The sequence below is a fragment of the Dendronephthya gigantea genome, unplaced genomic scaffold, assembly GCF_004324835.1.
Source record: "Dendronephthya gigantea isolate DGI-Jeju-01 unplaced genomic scaffold, DenGig_1.0 000010F, whole genome shotgun sequence".
Taxonomy (NCBI): Eukaryota; Metazoa; Cnidaria; class Anthozoa; order Malacalcyonacea; family Nephtheidae; genus Dendronephthya; species Dendronephthya gigantea.
This window is the reverse complement of record NW_021163020.1, coordinates 1,882,283-1,898,777: the sequence shown is the minus strand read 5'-3', so window position 1 is coordinate 1,898,777 and position 16,495 is coordinate 1,882,283. Positions and strand designations below refer to the sequence as shown.

Genomic DNA, 16,495 nt, shown 5'->3' with positions numbered 1-16,495 from the left:
ATATCACCATAGACTATAGCTATATCTATAGCTATATATTTGAGTTACTATTGACAATATAATATAAACATGTAGAGTTCAAATTCCGTGTGACTCTGTACATAAGCTGTCTTATATGATACATACAAGACTGACACACAGTGCATTGAAACACAGCAAAGCTACAAATGTCAGACATTCTCCCCCTGACAAATGTGAAATACTATAATTCCGTTGTAATGTCGATAAGTGCAGTTGCTGCACTGTACAGTATTATACATAGGTCATGTAGGAGGAGAATTGGGCTAACAATACTCGACTACAAATTATAGTCTAGAGAAATATATTTGCATGTGACTTATCTGGATCGATGGATTAGGGTTCAGAAGGCGTTAGGAAACAAAGACACATTCTGTCCTTAGATAGGAGTAGTATGCTGTCGCCATCAGGATGCCAGTGCAAAGAATTAACTTGAAAAGTGCCTAGAAATAGATTAAATATTGTAAGTATGAAGTATGTTTACTGGACCGTCAAACATAGTCATTTGACATCTGTGGATCCGCATGTTGTGTGAAAGATATCCACACTCTGCTGCATGTTATACTTTTTGATTATGTTTAGTACAGGCAGATCATGTTCCTTAGCTGCACACGTCATATTGCGAATGAGCATATAACATGGCTCTTTAGTAGTACAGCTTAGTGTAGCGAGATCAGTCTAAGAGCTGTGGGAGATACCCTGTGAGCATTTCCGTTCAGCTTTTGGAGAGATTCAATATTGTTCTTGACGATATAAAGTAGGTTCATTTTACATAAATGAATTGATTCCTTATAATAGTGTACAGTCTATAGAAGGATGCTTTTCTTAGCTCGTTTTACAGTAAATGATTCTGCAAAATTGAAAGAAGTAAAACTGCAAAGTAAAAATGCCACCAACCTTCGCTTTCAGTTGGAACTTCGACAGTCACACAGCCGGCTACCGACCAGAAATACAGTTTATTATTACCAGTAGACAATGCTATTCTTTCTTGTTTTGGATCCCACGTCATTGCTAAGGAGATATAGATCAATGTTTGGTCAGGTGTGATATTATGAAGACATGGCCTGGATGGTTTAAAGCGAGTGTTTTTCTAGGGTAGATATAATACAGGGCAAATCTTCCTAGGGTAGATATAATGCAGGGCAGATATAATGCAGGGCGAATCTTCCTAGGGTAGATATAATACAGGGCAAAAGAGAATAAAACTAAAAGAGAGCTAATGATGTTGGGTATTGAATGAATCTTTTCCAGAGCCTTGAAAAGATGAAATAAAGAAAACCAACGTGATAACATTAAAAAATATGAAGAACGACAGCAAGAAACTGACAATAAAACGAAACTTAAAACATACGAAATAATGAAAAAATTATACATAATTATATGAAAACATATGAACCTTTTATTGGAGAACTTTGTATCAAGACTGCATAAATCTTTAAAGTAACTACGTTCCAAATCCATAGAGTATGAGGCATATTATCTAAAAAGAGATAACTTAAATATCAGAATTTCTGCTCTGCAAATAAATAGTTTAGAAGGATATCAATTTCATATGCAAATGAACTTTGAAGTTTGTGACGCATTTTATGATGATTTGGATTAGGAATTCATTACCAATAGACTTGTTTTCTTAATATTTGACTACGCAAGATTTGACATGCGTAACATGATTACATTATACATTTAATGTGCATGTGCTCCCGAGGGAAATAGTGAGTTTTTTCCCCAAGAGTCTCAATGTTTTCCGAGACAAAGTCGAGGGAAACATTGAAACTCGAGGGAAAACTAAAACTCACTATTTTCCGAGGTAGTGAACATTAACAAGGTGTGCGTGGTTGGTACATGCAATGGACAAAGTATGCGTGGCGCCGGGTACGTGCAATGGACAAGGCATGCTAAATATAGTCTAGGAAGAAGCCGCCATTTTCTACGCAAAAATCAGTACATTCTAAGCCCTGTAGCAATCCACATAAAACCACAAGAAACATTTGAAGCAAAGCAAAATTTATTCAGCAATAACCTAAGAGCATCTATTCATTACGTGCTATCAAAACACTGTAACGTTATATACATCTACCATACATTTCAGTGAACAATACCATAGTTACAGCTTTTATACTCTCCTAAATATTCAGCAAATTAATACAAGTTAACTGCATAGTTATAGAATAAAGGTTCGGATTAGTCTTCTTGAATCACCCCATGTAGTTGTATTTTTTTCGCCTACATGACAAACCATCAGGCTCTTCACCCGGAGGACATAAATTATTTTTAATGGACATGATAATGTAAGGACCATCTTGAAACATGCCTCGCTCAAAAGCTATTCTACCTCGAACTTCGTCTCCTCCCAGCTTCAGAGACTTCATCAAGGTTTCAGACCTTCCTCGCTTGGGAACGGCCTTGCCCTTCGTTTGTTGAAAATACGCCGTCAAAAACAGCGCCACGACAAATACAACCGCACTTTTGGAGCTCATCTTTTGCCTCCAGGAATTATTCTGCTTCAATGTCGACTTCAGTGTAATGGCTTCGTTGAACTGTGTTCATACAACGAACCGGCCAGGTTTATATACACTTCTCAGTTTTTAATTAAAGATGCACCCTTTGTCTTAATATAACAACAAATTCAAGTGCTGGGTCCGTTTTTGCAATACCTTTGCTGAATAGTTTATGAAGTGTAATTTAGCGAATAAAAGCGGTTTAGTAATTAGTTTTCCCAGACACCCTATGCACATGATTGCATACTAGCTATATATAAATTTTCGCTTTAGATTAGATCACATAAATTTCTATCAGAGCTTTCGTTCTCTTAACCCGGTCCAAAGCCCCGTCAACGCCCTAATCTCCGGTCAGCCAACCAGGGTGGCTCGAAAGCTTTGCAACAACAATTTTTGATCCGGCCTTATTTAAAAAAAAATTGCATCTATTTGATCTGAACGTGTTCAAAAATACGTTTTATAAAGGTTTGTCTCGAAGCATGAGAGAGTAATTACATGATCATCATTTATTACAAACTAATTTTCTTGGTAAATACTCAGAGAGGACACCAGAATCTTCGGCATCGTATGAGAAGTACCGCCTATAATTACTCCGACATCAAATTTTACCTTAGAGAAATTGCAAATTTTCTTCATTAGAAAATAATTGGAATCTAAATACGCCAAATCGGCGCGGACCTTAATTAACTGTTAATTATGCAAGCTTCACTAAATTGCACTAATTAATGCACATGTTGAATTTGAAAACAAATTAAAAAAGTAAACGGCAGAGTCGATGAGTAAGAGCGAGATGTTAAAAGTAATTTTGTAGAATCAACCAGCTGAACCATTTGAGAAAAAAAAATTCCCTCAAAATTTTCAATACCTACGGTACTCGCTGTGACATGTAGGATTGCTGCGCTTGCGGTCTTTACTAAAAAGGTACTTTAAAATGGCGGTATTATTGATCATTGTGAGGAAGGTTAATTGCTCTCAAATTTAGGGGTAAAACCTGTTATTACGTTTTTTTTAGTAAATTTGCCGAAATAGAGCCAATTCAGTTTAGTTTTATATTTTTTATTCAAAGACTAAATCTGATATTATACCTACAGGATCGCCAGACTACGTTCTGTTTGCTTGTATCGAATCATACAAGCGCAAAATCTCCGAATTAAAAAGAACACTATTAAAAAGGTTCTAAGATTCTTTCGAACACCATTACAGAAACCAATGACTCCTATATTAAGCAAATGAATTAAATTGAACTAAACACCATAGCACCATAGCACCATAGCAGGAGATTCTTTGAAGGAAACAAACGTCAGGCATTATTATTTTGCACATAGTTTTTAATTGATATTTCACTACGTTATACATTAAAATACACATCATATTTATTATAATTTATGTCTTAAATATTCATAACCTTAATACTAATATATGAATTGCAAAATACAATCATTACGAATACAGTAACACGTTTAAGTAACATCAGTTCCTATCACAAAGTACGCAGGTTTACATCTCATTTTCTTTCTTTCATATATTTAATTTGTTTTAAGACCTATGAAACCCTTCCTCAATAGCCATCTCTTAGCCTCCAAAGCTAAACTCCTCTCCCATTCTTTTCAACATCGCCATACGGCGGCGGGGGGAATCGCCCTTGTTCCCTCGACATTTTTGCCACATTCATCTCTTCGTCACCTTTATGAGACTGAAAAATTAATTCTTCAACACTTTTAACGTCGCCATAAGGTTTACCAAACCGACCTTGTTTTACCCTCTCTTCGTCGCCATGATGAAGACCTTGTTCTTTTCGACTTCCCACCTCTTCGTCTCCCAAACGAGGTCGAAACATCAGACCTCTCACGCTTTCAACGTCGCCATAAGGTTTACCAAATAGACCTTGTCCTAATCTCTCTTCGTCGCCATGATGAAGACCTTGTTCTTTTCGACTTCTCACCTCTTCGTCTCCTAAACGAGGTCGAAACATCAGATCTTTCACGCTTTCAACGTCGCCATAAGGTTTACCAAATCGACCTTGTTTTATTCTCTCTTCGTCGCCATGATGAAGACCTTGTTCTTTTCGACTTCCCACCTCTTCGTCTCCCAAACGAGGTCGAAACATCAGACCTCTCACGCTTTCAACGTCGCCATAAGGTTTACCAAATCGGCCTTGTCCTAATCTCTCTTCGTCGCCATGATGAAGACCTGATTGAGGAGCTGAGAGGATTTGTCGACACGAAACAAAGAGAAGCAGCGCTAAGGTTATACGTTTTTCAAACATTTTAGAATAGGATTATGATGATTACTAGCAAGACAAACTTATCCAACTTAAATTTTTGTGCTTCGAGAAAGGTTGCAAAGGTTTATATAGAGATAAGTTGTTAAAAATGAATGATGCCTATTGATAACAGGTTGTCGGTTAGTTAGCTTGTGTAAACTCGATTAATTATTATTTACGAAGCTCTATTATTAGGCCACTTACGGGCCTGAAAGTTTAATTAGTTTACATTGAATAAGATAATACAGACATTAGCATGCAGAATTCAGCAGGAGTATAGTGGTCATTTAAACCATGAACTTCAAAATTGCATTGTTTTTTAGAAATTGTTTACTTCGATATTTCCTTAAATTGTAGCAGTCCATGGATTTTGGATGCAGGCCAACGAATTTACCTAAATTTAACAGGTTTTCGCAACGATGTTGCTAATCGTGCAGTATGCGAGTTAATTATGGTCTGTGTTAAGCAATCATCCTTTCAATAAACGTGGCACAATGGCAACACATAACTGAATAAAGAGAGCAAACATCTATGTGAACACATGCAGTTAACAATTAAACACCTTAAGTGACAAATAATTAGCCAACACATTTGAAAAATGATCAACTCAGTGAATTTGTTTCTTCATGCATGAAAAAAAGAAATATCCATTATTCTAAAACAGCTCATGGAATAGGGTGACATTCGAGATACACTTTATCAATATACTTCTTTATAATATACTTGTGCCTATTCGCAGCCATTTAATTTATTACCGCAGCGAAAAAGAAGCTACTTATTGCCTTGTTTTCTGTTCGACGTGTATCTATATATGATGAGTTCTGTGAGTATTCATTTAATATATATATGAGTTTTTTTACAACTCGTGCATACATTTATCGCCGGTGAATCGTGCAAATTGCAAAGATAAACTTGATGAATCATTAACATCAATGGCAATTACCAAAGCCGAGACAAAACTTTGTTAGCTAATTTAACAAGTAACACAACCTCACAGAGGGCTGATTAAAATAGCTACTGAATATCTTGCGTTATCTTCATAAAACAAACTAATGATATATACTGTTGTATCCTGAGTCTATATTGAATAGGACAAACATATTGTCAAACACTGCGTTATTTTCATTTGACAAATTACTGTATTCAGTTTCCCCCCCCCCCGTATTTTTATAGCTATGCATAGAACAAACTACATGCTATAAGATATTTTGTAACTGCATAAACGCTATTATCACTGAGTGAAGGGGGGGGGAATTAATTGTGTAGGAGGGGGAATTGTGTGAGAGGGGGAATAATGTACGTGCATGCATGTTGTCAGCAGTAGAGTGAGTAATTAAAATTTTTCTAACAAATTTGCTGCTTTTGTTAATTAAGTAGCATGCAGCAATCCAAAAAGCGGCTGCTGTACTTTGCAGTTTGCACTTAAACAAGCTTGGTGGTCGGTCTTTTAAAGAATACATAATGTCCGACAAGTAGAAGCAATTAAAGTTGGCGTTTAAAGTGATAGCATAAGGGGCATGCTTTTCATTATTTATCATCTCAAAAGCGCATGCGCATTGTGAACCAATTGAATGTAGTGTACATCAGTCGTGATCACATGACTTATGGTGTGTGTTAGGGCTTCCGCACTGAAAATAAAGTGGAACAAGAGCATAGTTTCGCGATAGGGTCCAAGTAATGTAAATCATGTCTCTATAGATTTATAGTTTTGCGCTTAAGTTTAAATGTGAAATTGAGGGGCCAAGTAGGCTTGCAAAATAAATCTTGTTTTTAAATCAAGCTTGAGCCCATAAGGTTTAGACCAAAGCAGTCATACAAAGACACATTAGTCAGCCCTTGAGGTAAGTGGTTAAGCGAAGGGAACTTCCCATACTAGGGTTTAGCCAAGGTTCTGCGATGAAAGAACTTTAAATTGACAAAAATCAATATAATGTAGAAGATACAATATCTACAACAGTCTTTACAGCATGCATGTGTTTCTGATGTTCCTAGCTCTATCATAATACTAATGTTCTCCAATCATTATCAATTATATGCAAGATGATTAATTTCACCTTAGATTGCTATTTATCACGAACAGAAACGTTTTTCACGAATAGTACGTATACTAATAACCTAAGTTCAGATATACACATCAGTTTTAGTTCCGTTTTTTACACCTGAATCCATCGAATTTCTCATTCGAGCGGCAATATCTTCGTTTTCCTAGCTCGGTTTCTCCCAAGCGACGTTTCAACTTGTCACCTTCACGCAGCAAGCGTTTCTTCAAAACATCAAGCAACAGATCTTCATAGTCTTCGGCATCTCGTTCATAGCTGGGTGCTGCCCAAATGCAATGGAGCGCAAGGAAAAACAGCAAACCAAGCATAAAAACTTCTCTCCTTGCCATGATTCTAAGTCGTACTTTCGATTCTTCTATCGGAGCTTTGCTCTTAGAACAGACGGTATGATTTGAAACTCATCTAAGCCATCCACTTTATATATATAGGCGAACGGTTAATTATTTTGATCGCAGATAATTGAAGAGATCATTAAGGACTGGAACTAGGTGTCAAAGAGTTGAATGCTTGTGTTTCACCTGGCGAGCGCATTCCACGTGCAGACACGATTCTGAGCCACGCGTTCAAATTATAGTTAGGCAAACAAAAGATATGACGTGGCAAATAAAAATAATGCGTTATTACAGAGAAGTGTTTAGGTCAGCTGTTTGTCTATTTTACACGAAGGACGCTCGAGAAGGAGTGTATAACTCGTGGATGCAAAGCCGTATGTCATGTGTTTTTTTTCCTTTTTATAGCCCAATAGTTTACCCAAACGAAACGCTTTAACAAGACTCGATACTCTGAGGCAGTCCTGCAGGTGTTAAAATGAACTGAACTTACTATATCTATCTTCAATTATTTCAACTGACACATCACGTCGTGAATATTCGCAATAATATGAAGGTGGCGTTATTGCAGGTAGAAAATTCAAAAGCACGCTGTGTAATTATCGCAATTAAGGATGAAAAAATCGTCTCATACAAATGGTAACTTTTGATGCATGTTATCGATAAGACAGAGTAGAAAAGAGTATTTAACAAAATCTTCGATATTTCGTGAACATTTAAATGCCCAATTTAGTCTAAACCTTAGTTGATTTTTTGTGAAACATTAAAATATTTGTGGTGATGCTAACTGTCGAATTTGTGGAGGAAAACTCGTTTATCTCGCCCAAGGTGACAACTTATTTATCTGATTCAAAATCGGACAAAATTTTCAATTAGTTGTCGGGGAGTCAAAGCATGTGTGGACAATGAACTATTATTTAGCAACAGTTGATTAAAAGTTATTTCAACTCTGTAGAGACAAACTGCAGCGTTGCACAGAACCAAAACAAAGTTAATGAGAAAAGTAACAAACGCATGCATGACGTACACGGGGAAAACACCTGTTAGACACATAACCGTTTCACTCAAGTTAAAAATTTTTAACTGGACTGTTTTCTAATTAGATCTATAAACTTCATCCATACTTTCGATACAAGACTACGTTCACATGGGACCGTACGAATTCGGGACCGTGCTAGAATTCGTCTGGTTTCCTCGAGCATTCGAGCATTCGAGCACGGTTCCAAATTTGTCCGGTCCCGTGGTCCCTAAACTCATCCACCGTTTGGCAGGAACCGCAGAGAAAACGTTCAAATAATAATAGTTTTTCATAAGCCCCGATTCGCAAGACACTTTCTAGCTATAAAATGCTTTATTTTCTCTGTAGATATTTAGCACACGAGGTGACGGCGTTGTATTTCTTAAATTAGTAGTTTTTATTGAAAATAAAGAAATTAAGAAAATGGACAAAGAACGCGCCTTAAAACGAGTGGACAATATGTCAGACATAATTTACCTCCCAGCTCGTTTAAAATCGTTTAAGAATTAAGTGGCATGGAAATTTAGTTAAATTGCTTAAGTGAAGAACTTGAGATGCAAATACATTCAAAAATAACCACAAAGCAGCGAGGCAGCGTCTTCCCACGAATAAATTCTCATCAAATATGGTTTAACCAACTGCATGTCTAAAATACTTGCGCTGTCTGAAAATCTTCACAGAAGATTTACCCCAGCTGTATTCTAATAGCTCAGTCGAACAAGCAATATTGCACAACTGCATACACTCAGCATATTTAGGCAGTTTTCTTTTTGAGACACTTTCGATGGGAAGAGAACGAAGTATATTTGTCATTGATGTATTAAATAATGCGCACGTTAAAATTTCCTAATAGCTTTCAATGGCATAAGTATTTAAGGACGTAAGTAATGATCGCAGTGTTTGTCGAGGTGTGTTCTTAAGTCAATGGCGAAAGAGGTTTAAAAACAGCGCGCGTATATGGCTTCACAAACACGAAATCAAAATTTAGAAAGGCCCGTTTACACTTGCCATTTTTACTGCGATTCTACGTGCAATTTTCGTCTTTTGATAGATTTGAACGGGTAATTAGTTATGAATGCTCTGATTAATAAGAGCTTTTATTTAAACGCGGTAACCAATCCACTCGTTCACATTTGTGTAAAAAAGATCGCACATGAAATCGCATCAAAAATTGCAAGTGTAAACGAGCCTTAAGAGATTTTGTTTTTACATTGGAGAACTTAGGAGAATTGCATTTTTACATTGTCACTTCAAGGTCGAGCATGCATGGACAAAGCGTTTAATACGACCTATAATTCTATATGATAAACAATTATGCCAAACATACCATTTCTCGTGGCCATAAAACGACAATTACTGCTGAATGACACGTGACCAACGCCCAACTTCGGATTGGGCTTTTCAGGATCAGGTTTGACCAGCGGAATCTGAATAGGAAGGTCTTTTACTTCATCTAACAAAGACAAACAAAACATTTCAATCCTTAAAGGTCATTGACATTATGACATTGTAGTCAGCTTAAGATTGCTCCCTAATCATCACACCTGCACTTAAAAAAATTCTCAAAACCCCAGGGAGCCACCTTAATCAGTTATTAAAGCATATAATGTTTAAACTACTAACAGTAAGAGAGAAATAATAAAAAATAGAAATAATTACATTTACTGGTGATTTTATAATTGCCAGAGAAAGCTTCTCCTCTTAAAAAAGATGGTTTTTTCTCGACTTCTTTATAAACGATCTAGAAAGCGAAGCCAAGGAGGTAGTTAAGTCCTACGTTTTAAAGAATTTGGTAGAAAATTAAAAGGAACTTCGATATTCAAGATGTTAACGCTGAGCCTGAGTTACTACTTTGTTATACTCATTGTAAAACACTCTTGGGAAACATGAAATATGTCTGAATCTAATAGGAACTTTGGGTGTGTTTGGGTGTGTTTGGGTGTGTTTGGGTGTGTTTGGGTGTGTTTGGGTGTGTTTGGGTGTGTTTGGGTGTGTTTGGGTGTGTTTGGGTGTGTTTGGGTGTGTTTGGGGGTGTTTGGGTGTGTTTGGGTGTGTTTGGGGGTGTTTGGGTGTGTTTGGGGGTGTTTGGGTGTCTTTGGGTGGGAAAACAGGGATTTCTTAAGAAAACATTTTAAGCCATCGAGAAGTTTCTCTGCAGTTAATACTCACCACATCGCCTTTCTCCATCTGCTGTGGATGAAGGTGTTCGGCAACTGTCCTCCATGTGAGATGATTAAAAACGCGACACTAGAGCCATGAATTAAAAATTAGTCAATTCATGTCCATGTCATGTTAAAATGCTCAAAATTATAGGGATATAAATACCACCCAACTGGCATATATGTCCCATCTACAAGCACCATATAAAATCTTAGAAAAATAGTCCTATATTTGCTTTGTGTATTTCCAAAATGTCCCACATTTCCCTACCAGCTACCTACCTTCCCCACTACTAATTACCACCCTTCCCCCCTCCCTAGGGTAAAGTTTAAGCTCACCTTCTCATCATAACTACCAATTGCTAAAAATTGACCAGTCGGTGACCATGCGACAGTTTTGACGCCAAGCCCAAAACATGGTGGATCATAGGTTGACATGCATCTGCCGTCCATGGAGTACAAACAAACTTTATTCTGTAAGAAGTTAAAAACAGTTTGCAAAAAAAGAAACATGTATATATAGACTTTTCCAAGTATCTCAATCTTTTCTCCAATCCTGATTTTTACTTACATAAATATTATTGTCCCACACGCACAGGGCCCTACCATCAGGTGACCAGGCAATGTCACTGAGATCTTGAGTGGCAACTTCAAAATGCTGAAGGAGAATTTAAAATCTCAAAATCCCACCACAGTTTGCATTTTGAAAAAGATTTGAAATGACTATAATAAAGGCAAACTCTACATTTACAAACCTGTAACATTTTCCAAGCTTCGCAAACAAATATGCTTACAAAATCTTTACAGTTTCGTCTCTCTGCTAGAGCCATATAGAGTCCATCTTTTGTAAAATCCAACCCTAGCAATACACAGAGAATTTAGTATTTTTGTTAACTAAGACATGACGATGAATCTAAAAGTTTCTACGCCCAGAAAATAGCAGGAAATAAAGAAACAAGTAATTGTGTTATGATTATAAACCTTACCTTTGTTAGCGTGTTTAGGATGCTCAAAGTATGAAACAGATTTGTCAATCAAAGACCACAGAGTTATTCTGATCTAAAATGAAATTTATTATTGCACAGAGATTTAAATGTTGGCCATTCTGTTTGTAAGGTCTTTGCACTGCTATCAACATGATCACAACACACAAAGCGGATGAGTCTGGATTATTTGGATTGACTTGGATTTGGATGGACAATGATTTATGGATGTACAAACCTGAAACTCAGCAGTTGAGAGAATATGTCTTGAATCAGGGCTCCATCTCACAGCTTCAAGCCCAGCTAATCCCTCGTCAATTTTACACCTCCAATCAGGTTGATCCAGTGACCACACCTGTAAGCAATAAAATCCTGGAACTTGAAGGATGAGACGCCTGCAACAAACAACCAGTCCTAGGGGATGGCGTACTCTTCCTCTTATACATGCAGAATTGGGTCCATAACTGATATACAGTGTACCTGCATACTAAGCTACATGTTAATACCTCCAGTGTTATTTACATTGTGATTTACTAAATACCAACAAAACAGAAAGTGTCATACCTGTATCAGACCTCTTTTAAACATTCCACAAAGAATATAACCAGAATCAGGTGACCACTATAAAATAGCAAACTTTCCTACTAAGATGGCATATTTCATTTTATAATAGCATGAAAGAACTTGTTTGTGACTCAAACAATATATAACCTTCCATCAATATTGGTTCAATAATTAAAACCAATTTAACCAATGTACAATCTCAATGATCAATCTGATGTACTTCATCACAAATCGTCACCTAACATACCTCCATATATTGGACAGCATCCATATTGGTGAAGAGATGAACAATTTGTAGAGTTTTTATATCTCTTACTATTAACCTGTACTGTACACAGTTGGCCTGAAAATTGACATAACGATTTCATTTATAATATTCATGACTTATTTGATAATTCAGTGCTTTTGAAACTAGGTTGTGATATAAATTTATAGACGATACAACGTGATATAAATATCAATATCAGATTAGTGGGATGATAAAAATATTATTTATATTCTTCAATTTATTAAATATATATGCCGCATAAAGAGTTTAATATTATAATATTATAATCATACTACACTTACAACATATAGGCCATTTGGAGAAAATCGACTTAGATAGTTATTCTGCTTGAATTCATCCGAGAAATTCATGATTCCAAGTAGTTTGTAAGTTTGACAAGTATATTTTCAAAGCATTATTAACAATATAAAAAGATCGGATTAAAATCCGGTCATTAAATAGAATAAATTCAATATTTTTTAATTTTTGTTTATATCAAATTTCGCGGGCTCATTGGTCGGACTATACGTTCTTTGTCTCTAGGAGATCTGTCCCTAGGGTTTTCATTCCTGGGGGCAAAGAATCTAATTTTGAATTTTGATTGTTGCCGTTTGCACTAACCACATTAAATTTTATAAAATGTTGCACTTTTTACAGTTTGCTTTAGAATTTTTAATTCCAGTATATATTTGTAAAAAAACTACAACAAAAATTGCCTTCTGAGCATTAACACAATTTAGAATTCAACAATATTATATTAACATTCCATTCACTATACAAAACCAATAAATATCAGACTGATTTACCAATGACTTGACTAGAATTCCTCGTGCAGAATGCTGGGATTGCTAGCCATGCTGCTGCCTGTGAATAATTTGTAGTTTGTGATCATTTCTTTTTCGCTCAATTCTCCATCATGATCGGAATCGGCTACAGATAAAAGATAGTCAGACTCTTTGACTGCATGTTGCTTGTGTCTTGGGTCAAGGTACTTGATCAGTTCTTCCATTGAAACTTTCCCATCTTTGTCTACGTCCATTTGGTCAGAAAATTCAGTTCGTCTCCTGTGTGGCAGTGTGGGGATTTAAAATTTTTATGAATTACCTTTTATGAAAAACATACATGCAAGACAATTTCTAGTAAGCTCAGACAGATTCCTTAGACTACCAATGCATGTATAGATAGGCCAAGGCCATAGATAGAATTCTAGCAATTATGCCTTGATAGTAAGTGATATAAAATAGATGCAAGAATAAATCAAACATGCTATTTTAATATTTTTCAAGCATAGATCCAAAGGAACCACCTACTCTTTGAAATATCTCTCATCTTCTGCTTTTTCATCTGGGTCATCCACCTCACCTGGTGGAACACGGACAAACTCATCCATTGTTAACTTCTATAAAATTGATTTTTAAAGAGTTGAACAGATATCTGAACTTAATTTTAAATCATTCACAGTTAGTGTGACGTAAACAAATGAATAAAAGGCAGGCCTTTGCTTAAATCTTGATATCTCACCAAATCTCTATCATCATCCATCTGTCCCATGAGATCCTCCGCCATTGCTTCTATCGACTGTTCATTATGTTCTGGATGTTGGAATGATAGAAATTCTTCCTGGCTTAGTTTTGAGTCTCTATTCTTGTCTGCTTTGTTCCATCTATTCAAGTCATCAGGCATAATCTCCTCCATCAGACCTTTTAATTCTTCCTCTGAAAAGATTTTATTGTGTAATTTAATTACCTTTGTAGTTTGGTGAGTACAATTTATTGGCTTGTCATGTTGGTTAGTCAATGGTTAATCATGGTGGTCAGTCATGTTAGTTTGTGCATGTTGGTTTATAGTCAATGATGGCTGGTCATGGACATGTTGGTTAAATAGTCAATGGTGGTTGGTCAGTGATACTGGTAGGTTATTAAACCAAACCTGTTTGCTCTTCAATTTTCAAAGCATCATTCTCCATCTTATCATCATCAACCACGCCTTGCATGTACTCCTGCAGACTCAGGATCCCGTCATTATTTTTATCCGCAGTTTTGAAATTATCTTTGTTTACTTTCAAAGCATGCTCATAATGCTCCTGGATTCGCAGATGTATCCACTCAGCGAGCTCTTGTTTGTCTACCTTATGATTATTATTCAAGTCTACTTTGTGAAAAATCTCAATAAGCTTTTTCGAACCGTCCACGTCCTTAAGGTTGAGTTGGCCATTTTCCACGAGTCGCCCTAGAAATGCTTCGTGATGAAAGTCCGGGTTTATATGCCCATCTCTTTCTAGTTTAACAGCGGGAATATGGTCTTTTGGTATCAATTTCTTGTTCTTTATTGTTATACTGCTTTTGTTCACTGGTTTGCATGTTGTTTTTGAGAATAAAATCGTCAAAATAAACAAAACAATCCCTGGTAGCCACGCCATCTTTATACTGTAGCTTCGTGTCAACTCTCAACAATAAACTTTGCAATTTTGCATAAACAAAAAAAAGACATCGACCAGGTTGTGTTTGGGGTTCTAATGCTGGAAATCATTAAAACTTAAAAGTCGACTTGTCAGCGTTTCCCGATGAATTTTAGTTTTCACGAAGAACTAAAACCCTCTAACAATTCTTTGATAAATAATTTTGCTGGGAAATGAGTTTTCTGGTATTTTGTACAGTCTCACCGGGGATTTCCGATGAAGCTCTTTGTGATCATTATCGATGCAAATGATGCAAATATAAATCGTAAATATTCTATTACAAGAAATTACGTCTTGAATTACACGTGTACCTCAAACATAGCGAGCAAAAATACAGTAAACGTATTTTGAAAGTATTTCTGTTAAAATGTTCTGTTGTGCATCGACGTGGTTTTTCATTGGCACATTATGTGCAATCTTTATTCCAATAATTCTGACGCTCTATCTTACTGGGAACATCGTTGTTTTACCAGAAGTAACGAAGCTTTTACTGGTCGCAGTATGGTGTTATATTGATGCATTGCTTAACTTAATTTTTCCTCGAAAATGTAAAAGCATTGAAGGTTTGACGGCAGTCGTTACGGGTGGAGGACATGGAATTGGCAAGGAGATTGCATTGGGTTTTGCGAGGAGAGGTTAGAAATTAGGATGCTGTAAATCCCATTCTTGAAGGACACCCAGTCTACCATTTTTTTATTTTTCTTTTCTACTTATATTTTGAGATTGTTATACCAGTTGTTATAGTTATACCCCCATTAATAAAACAGTACCATTGAAATTATAACCTAATTCCATTTGAGGAGTAAAAGTGGTTCTCTGGGACATCAATGAAGAAAATATGCAGAAAGTTGCAGATGAAATCAAAAGTCTTAATGGTCAAGCATTTTCATATGTCTGTGATGTCACTGACAAGGAGAAAGTGTATGAAATTGCAAGAAAAGTCAAAGATGATGTTGGTAATGTTGATATCTTGGTCAATAATGCTGGCACTGTTGTTGGAAAGAATTTGCTCTCAAGCTCTGACAAGGAAATTGAGAAGACAATGAATATTAATTTGATGGCTCACTTTTGGGTTAGATATTTTTATACAATTATCCAACTACCAATTCTATATAGGTCATCAATACTTTTTTAAGCAGCACTCAACCCCACCCATTTTATCAGCCTAACAAAGACACCCTCTAACACAAATTTTTAATTCTGCAGACAATTAAAGCCTTCCTGAATGAAATGCTTGAAAGAGATTCTGGACATATAGTAGCTATTTCATCAATATTATCTGTCCTTGGTGCATGCCAGCTGGTGGATTACTGTACCTCTAAATCAGGTGTATCTATGATGATGGAATCTTTAAGACAAGAAGTGCTGTCTCAGAAAAAACACGGTGTTCATTTCACAACAATTTTACCATCAAAAGTCAACACTGGATTATTTGAAGGTGCTAAAGGAAGGTTAGAACGTTGTTGTATAGTATATACACTAATTCTCTATTGCGTCTTATTATTTAATGGAATATGTTTTCTAGATTCAGTGCAATTCCACCAACTATTCAGCCTGAATATGCTGCAAATAGAATAATTGAGGCCATTGAGAGAAACGAAATAAAGGTTGTCCTTCCTCCGTGGTTTGGATTGATCCTTGCACTTAAGCCGTAAGTTTACACAACTCCTAATTTTCACACATATTTCTAACTTATGACATCATAAATAAATAACTTATATTATGCTCTATTTTAGCTTCCTGCCACAAAAACTGATAGATGCAGCCACCAGATTTGCTGGACTGGAAACAGGAATGAAAGAGTTTACTGGACACAAGAAAGCAATTTAATTTATAAATTACTTTTTTAAACTATCAATATGTGAAAATTGTGGGAA

At 36.1% G+C, this 16,495-nt stretch overlaps 3 protein-coding genes across 3 annotated transcripts; 1 reads left to right on the top strand and 2 right to left on the bottom strand.

Moving 5' to 3' along the window:
- Nucleotides 1-337: 337 nt before the first annotated feature.
- Nucleotides 338-12,708, bottom strand: LOC114518363 (WD repeat-containing protein WRAP73-like). Its single transcript, XM_028538343.1, has 14 exons — nt 12,463-12,708; nt 12,140-12,235; nt 11,893-11,949; nt 11,567-11,683; nt 11,332-11,404; nt 11,101-11,204; nt 10,917-11,003; nt 10,685-10,819; nt 10,356-10,433; nt 9,846-9,927; nt 9,514-9,639; nt 1,415-1,498; nt 916-1,029; nt 338-461 (listed from the first exon to the last, which is right to left on the bottom strand). Exons 1-14 carry the CDS (start codon nt 12,529-12,531, stop codon nt 355-357), a joined length of 1,329 nt encoding a protein of 442 aa, XP_028394144.1. The 5' UTR covers nt 12,532-12,708; the 3' UTR covers nt 338-354.
- A 132-nt stretch (nt 12,709-12,840) lies between these two features.
- LOC114518365 (45 kDa calcium-binding protein-like) lies at nt 12,841-14,777 on the bottom strand. The gene is made up of 4 exons (XM_028538346.1): nt 14,090-14,777; nt 13,682-13,875; nt 13,471-13,559; nt 12,841-13,224 (listed from the first exon to the last, which is right to left on the bottom strand). Exons 1-4 carry the CDS (start codon nt 14,577-14,579, stop codon nt 12,978-12,980), a joined length of 1,020 nt encoding a protein of 339 aa, XP_028394147.1. The 5' UTR covers nt 14,580-14,777; the 3' UTR covers nt 12,841-12,977.
- Nucleotides 14,778-14,912: 135 nt separating this feature from the next.
- Nucleotides 14,913-16,466, top strand: LOC114518366 (short-chain dehydrogenase/reductase 3-like). Its single transcript, XM_028538347.1, has 5 exons — nt 14,913-15,253; nt 15,419-15,690; nt 15,825-16,069; nt 16,144-16,269; nt 16,355-16,466. Exons 1-5 carry the CDS (start codon nt 14,986-14,988, stop codon nt 16,446-16,448), a joined length of 1,005 nt encoding a protein of 334 aa, XP_028394148.1. The 5' UTR covers nt 14,913-14,985; the 3' UTR covers nt 16,449-16,466.
- Nucleotides 16,467-16,495: the final 29 nt, after the last annotated feature.

What these genes read in the sequence shown, in the direction of transcription:
- LOC114518363 (XM_028538343.1), bottom strand. Translation starts at nt 12,531, where the DNA reads ATGAATTTCTCGGATGAATTCAAGCAGAATAACTATCTAAGTCGATTT. An exon ending in TTAAAAGAGGTCTGATACAG is followed by an intron (nt 11,684 to 11,892) that starts GTATGACACTTT and finishes TATTGCTTACAG; the next exon opens with GTGTGGTCACTGGATCAACC. An exon ending in TCCTAAACACGCTAACAAAG is followed by an intron (nt 11,205 to 11,331) that starts GTAAGGTTTATA and finishes GTGTATTGCTAG; the next exon opens with GGTTGGATTTTACAAAAGAT.
- LOC114518365 (XM_028538346.1), bottom strand. Translation starts at nt 14,579, where the DNA reads ATGGCGTGGCTACCAGGGATTGTTTTGTTTATTTTGACGATTTTATTC. An exon ending in GAAAATTGAAGAGCAAACAG is followed by an intron (nt 13,876 to 14,089) that starts GTTTGGTTTAAT and finishes AAATCTTTTCAG; the next exon opens with AGGAAGAATTAAAAGGTCTG. An exon ending in GATGAGAGATATTTCAAAGA is followed by an intron (nt 13,225 to 13,470) that starts GTAGGTGGTTCC and finishes ACTGCCACACAG; the next exon opens with GAGACGAACTGAATTTTCTG.
- LOC114518366 (XM_028538347.1), top strand. Translation starts at nt 14,986, where the DNA reads ATGTTCTGTTGTGCATCGACGTGGTTTTTCATTGGCACATTATGTGCA. An exon ending in TTTGAAGGTGCTAAAGGAAG is followed by an intron (nt 16,070 to 16,143) that starts GTTAGAACGTTG and finishes TATGTTTTCTAG; the next exon opens with ATTCAGTGCAATTCCACCAA. An exon ending in TTGATCCTTGCACTTAAGCC is followed by an intron (nt 16,270 to 16,354) that starts GTAAGTTTACAC and finishes GCTCTATTTTAG; the next exon opens with CTTCCTGCCACAAAAACTGA.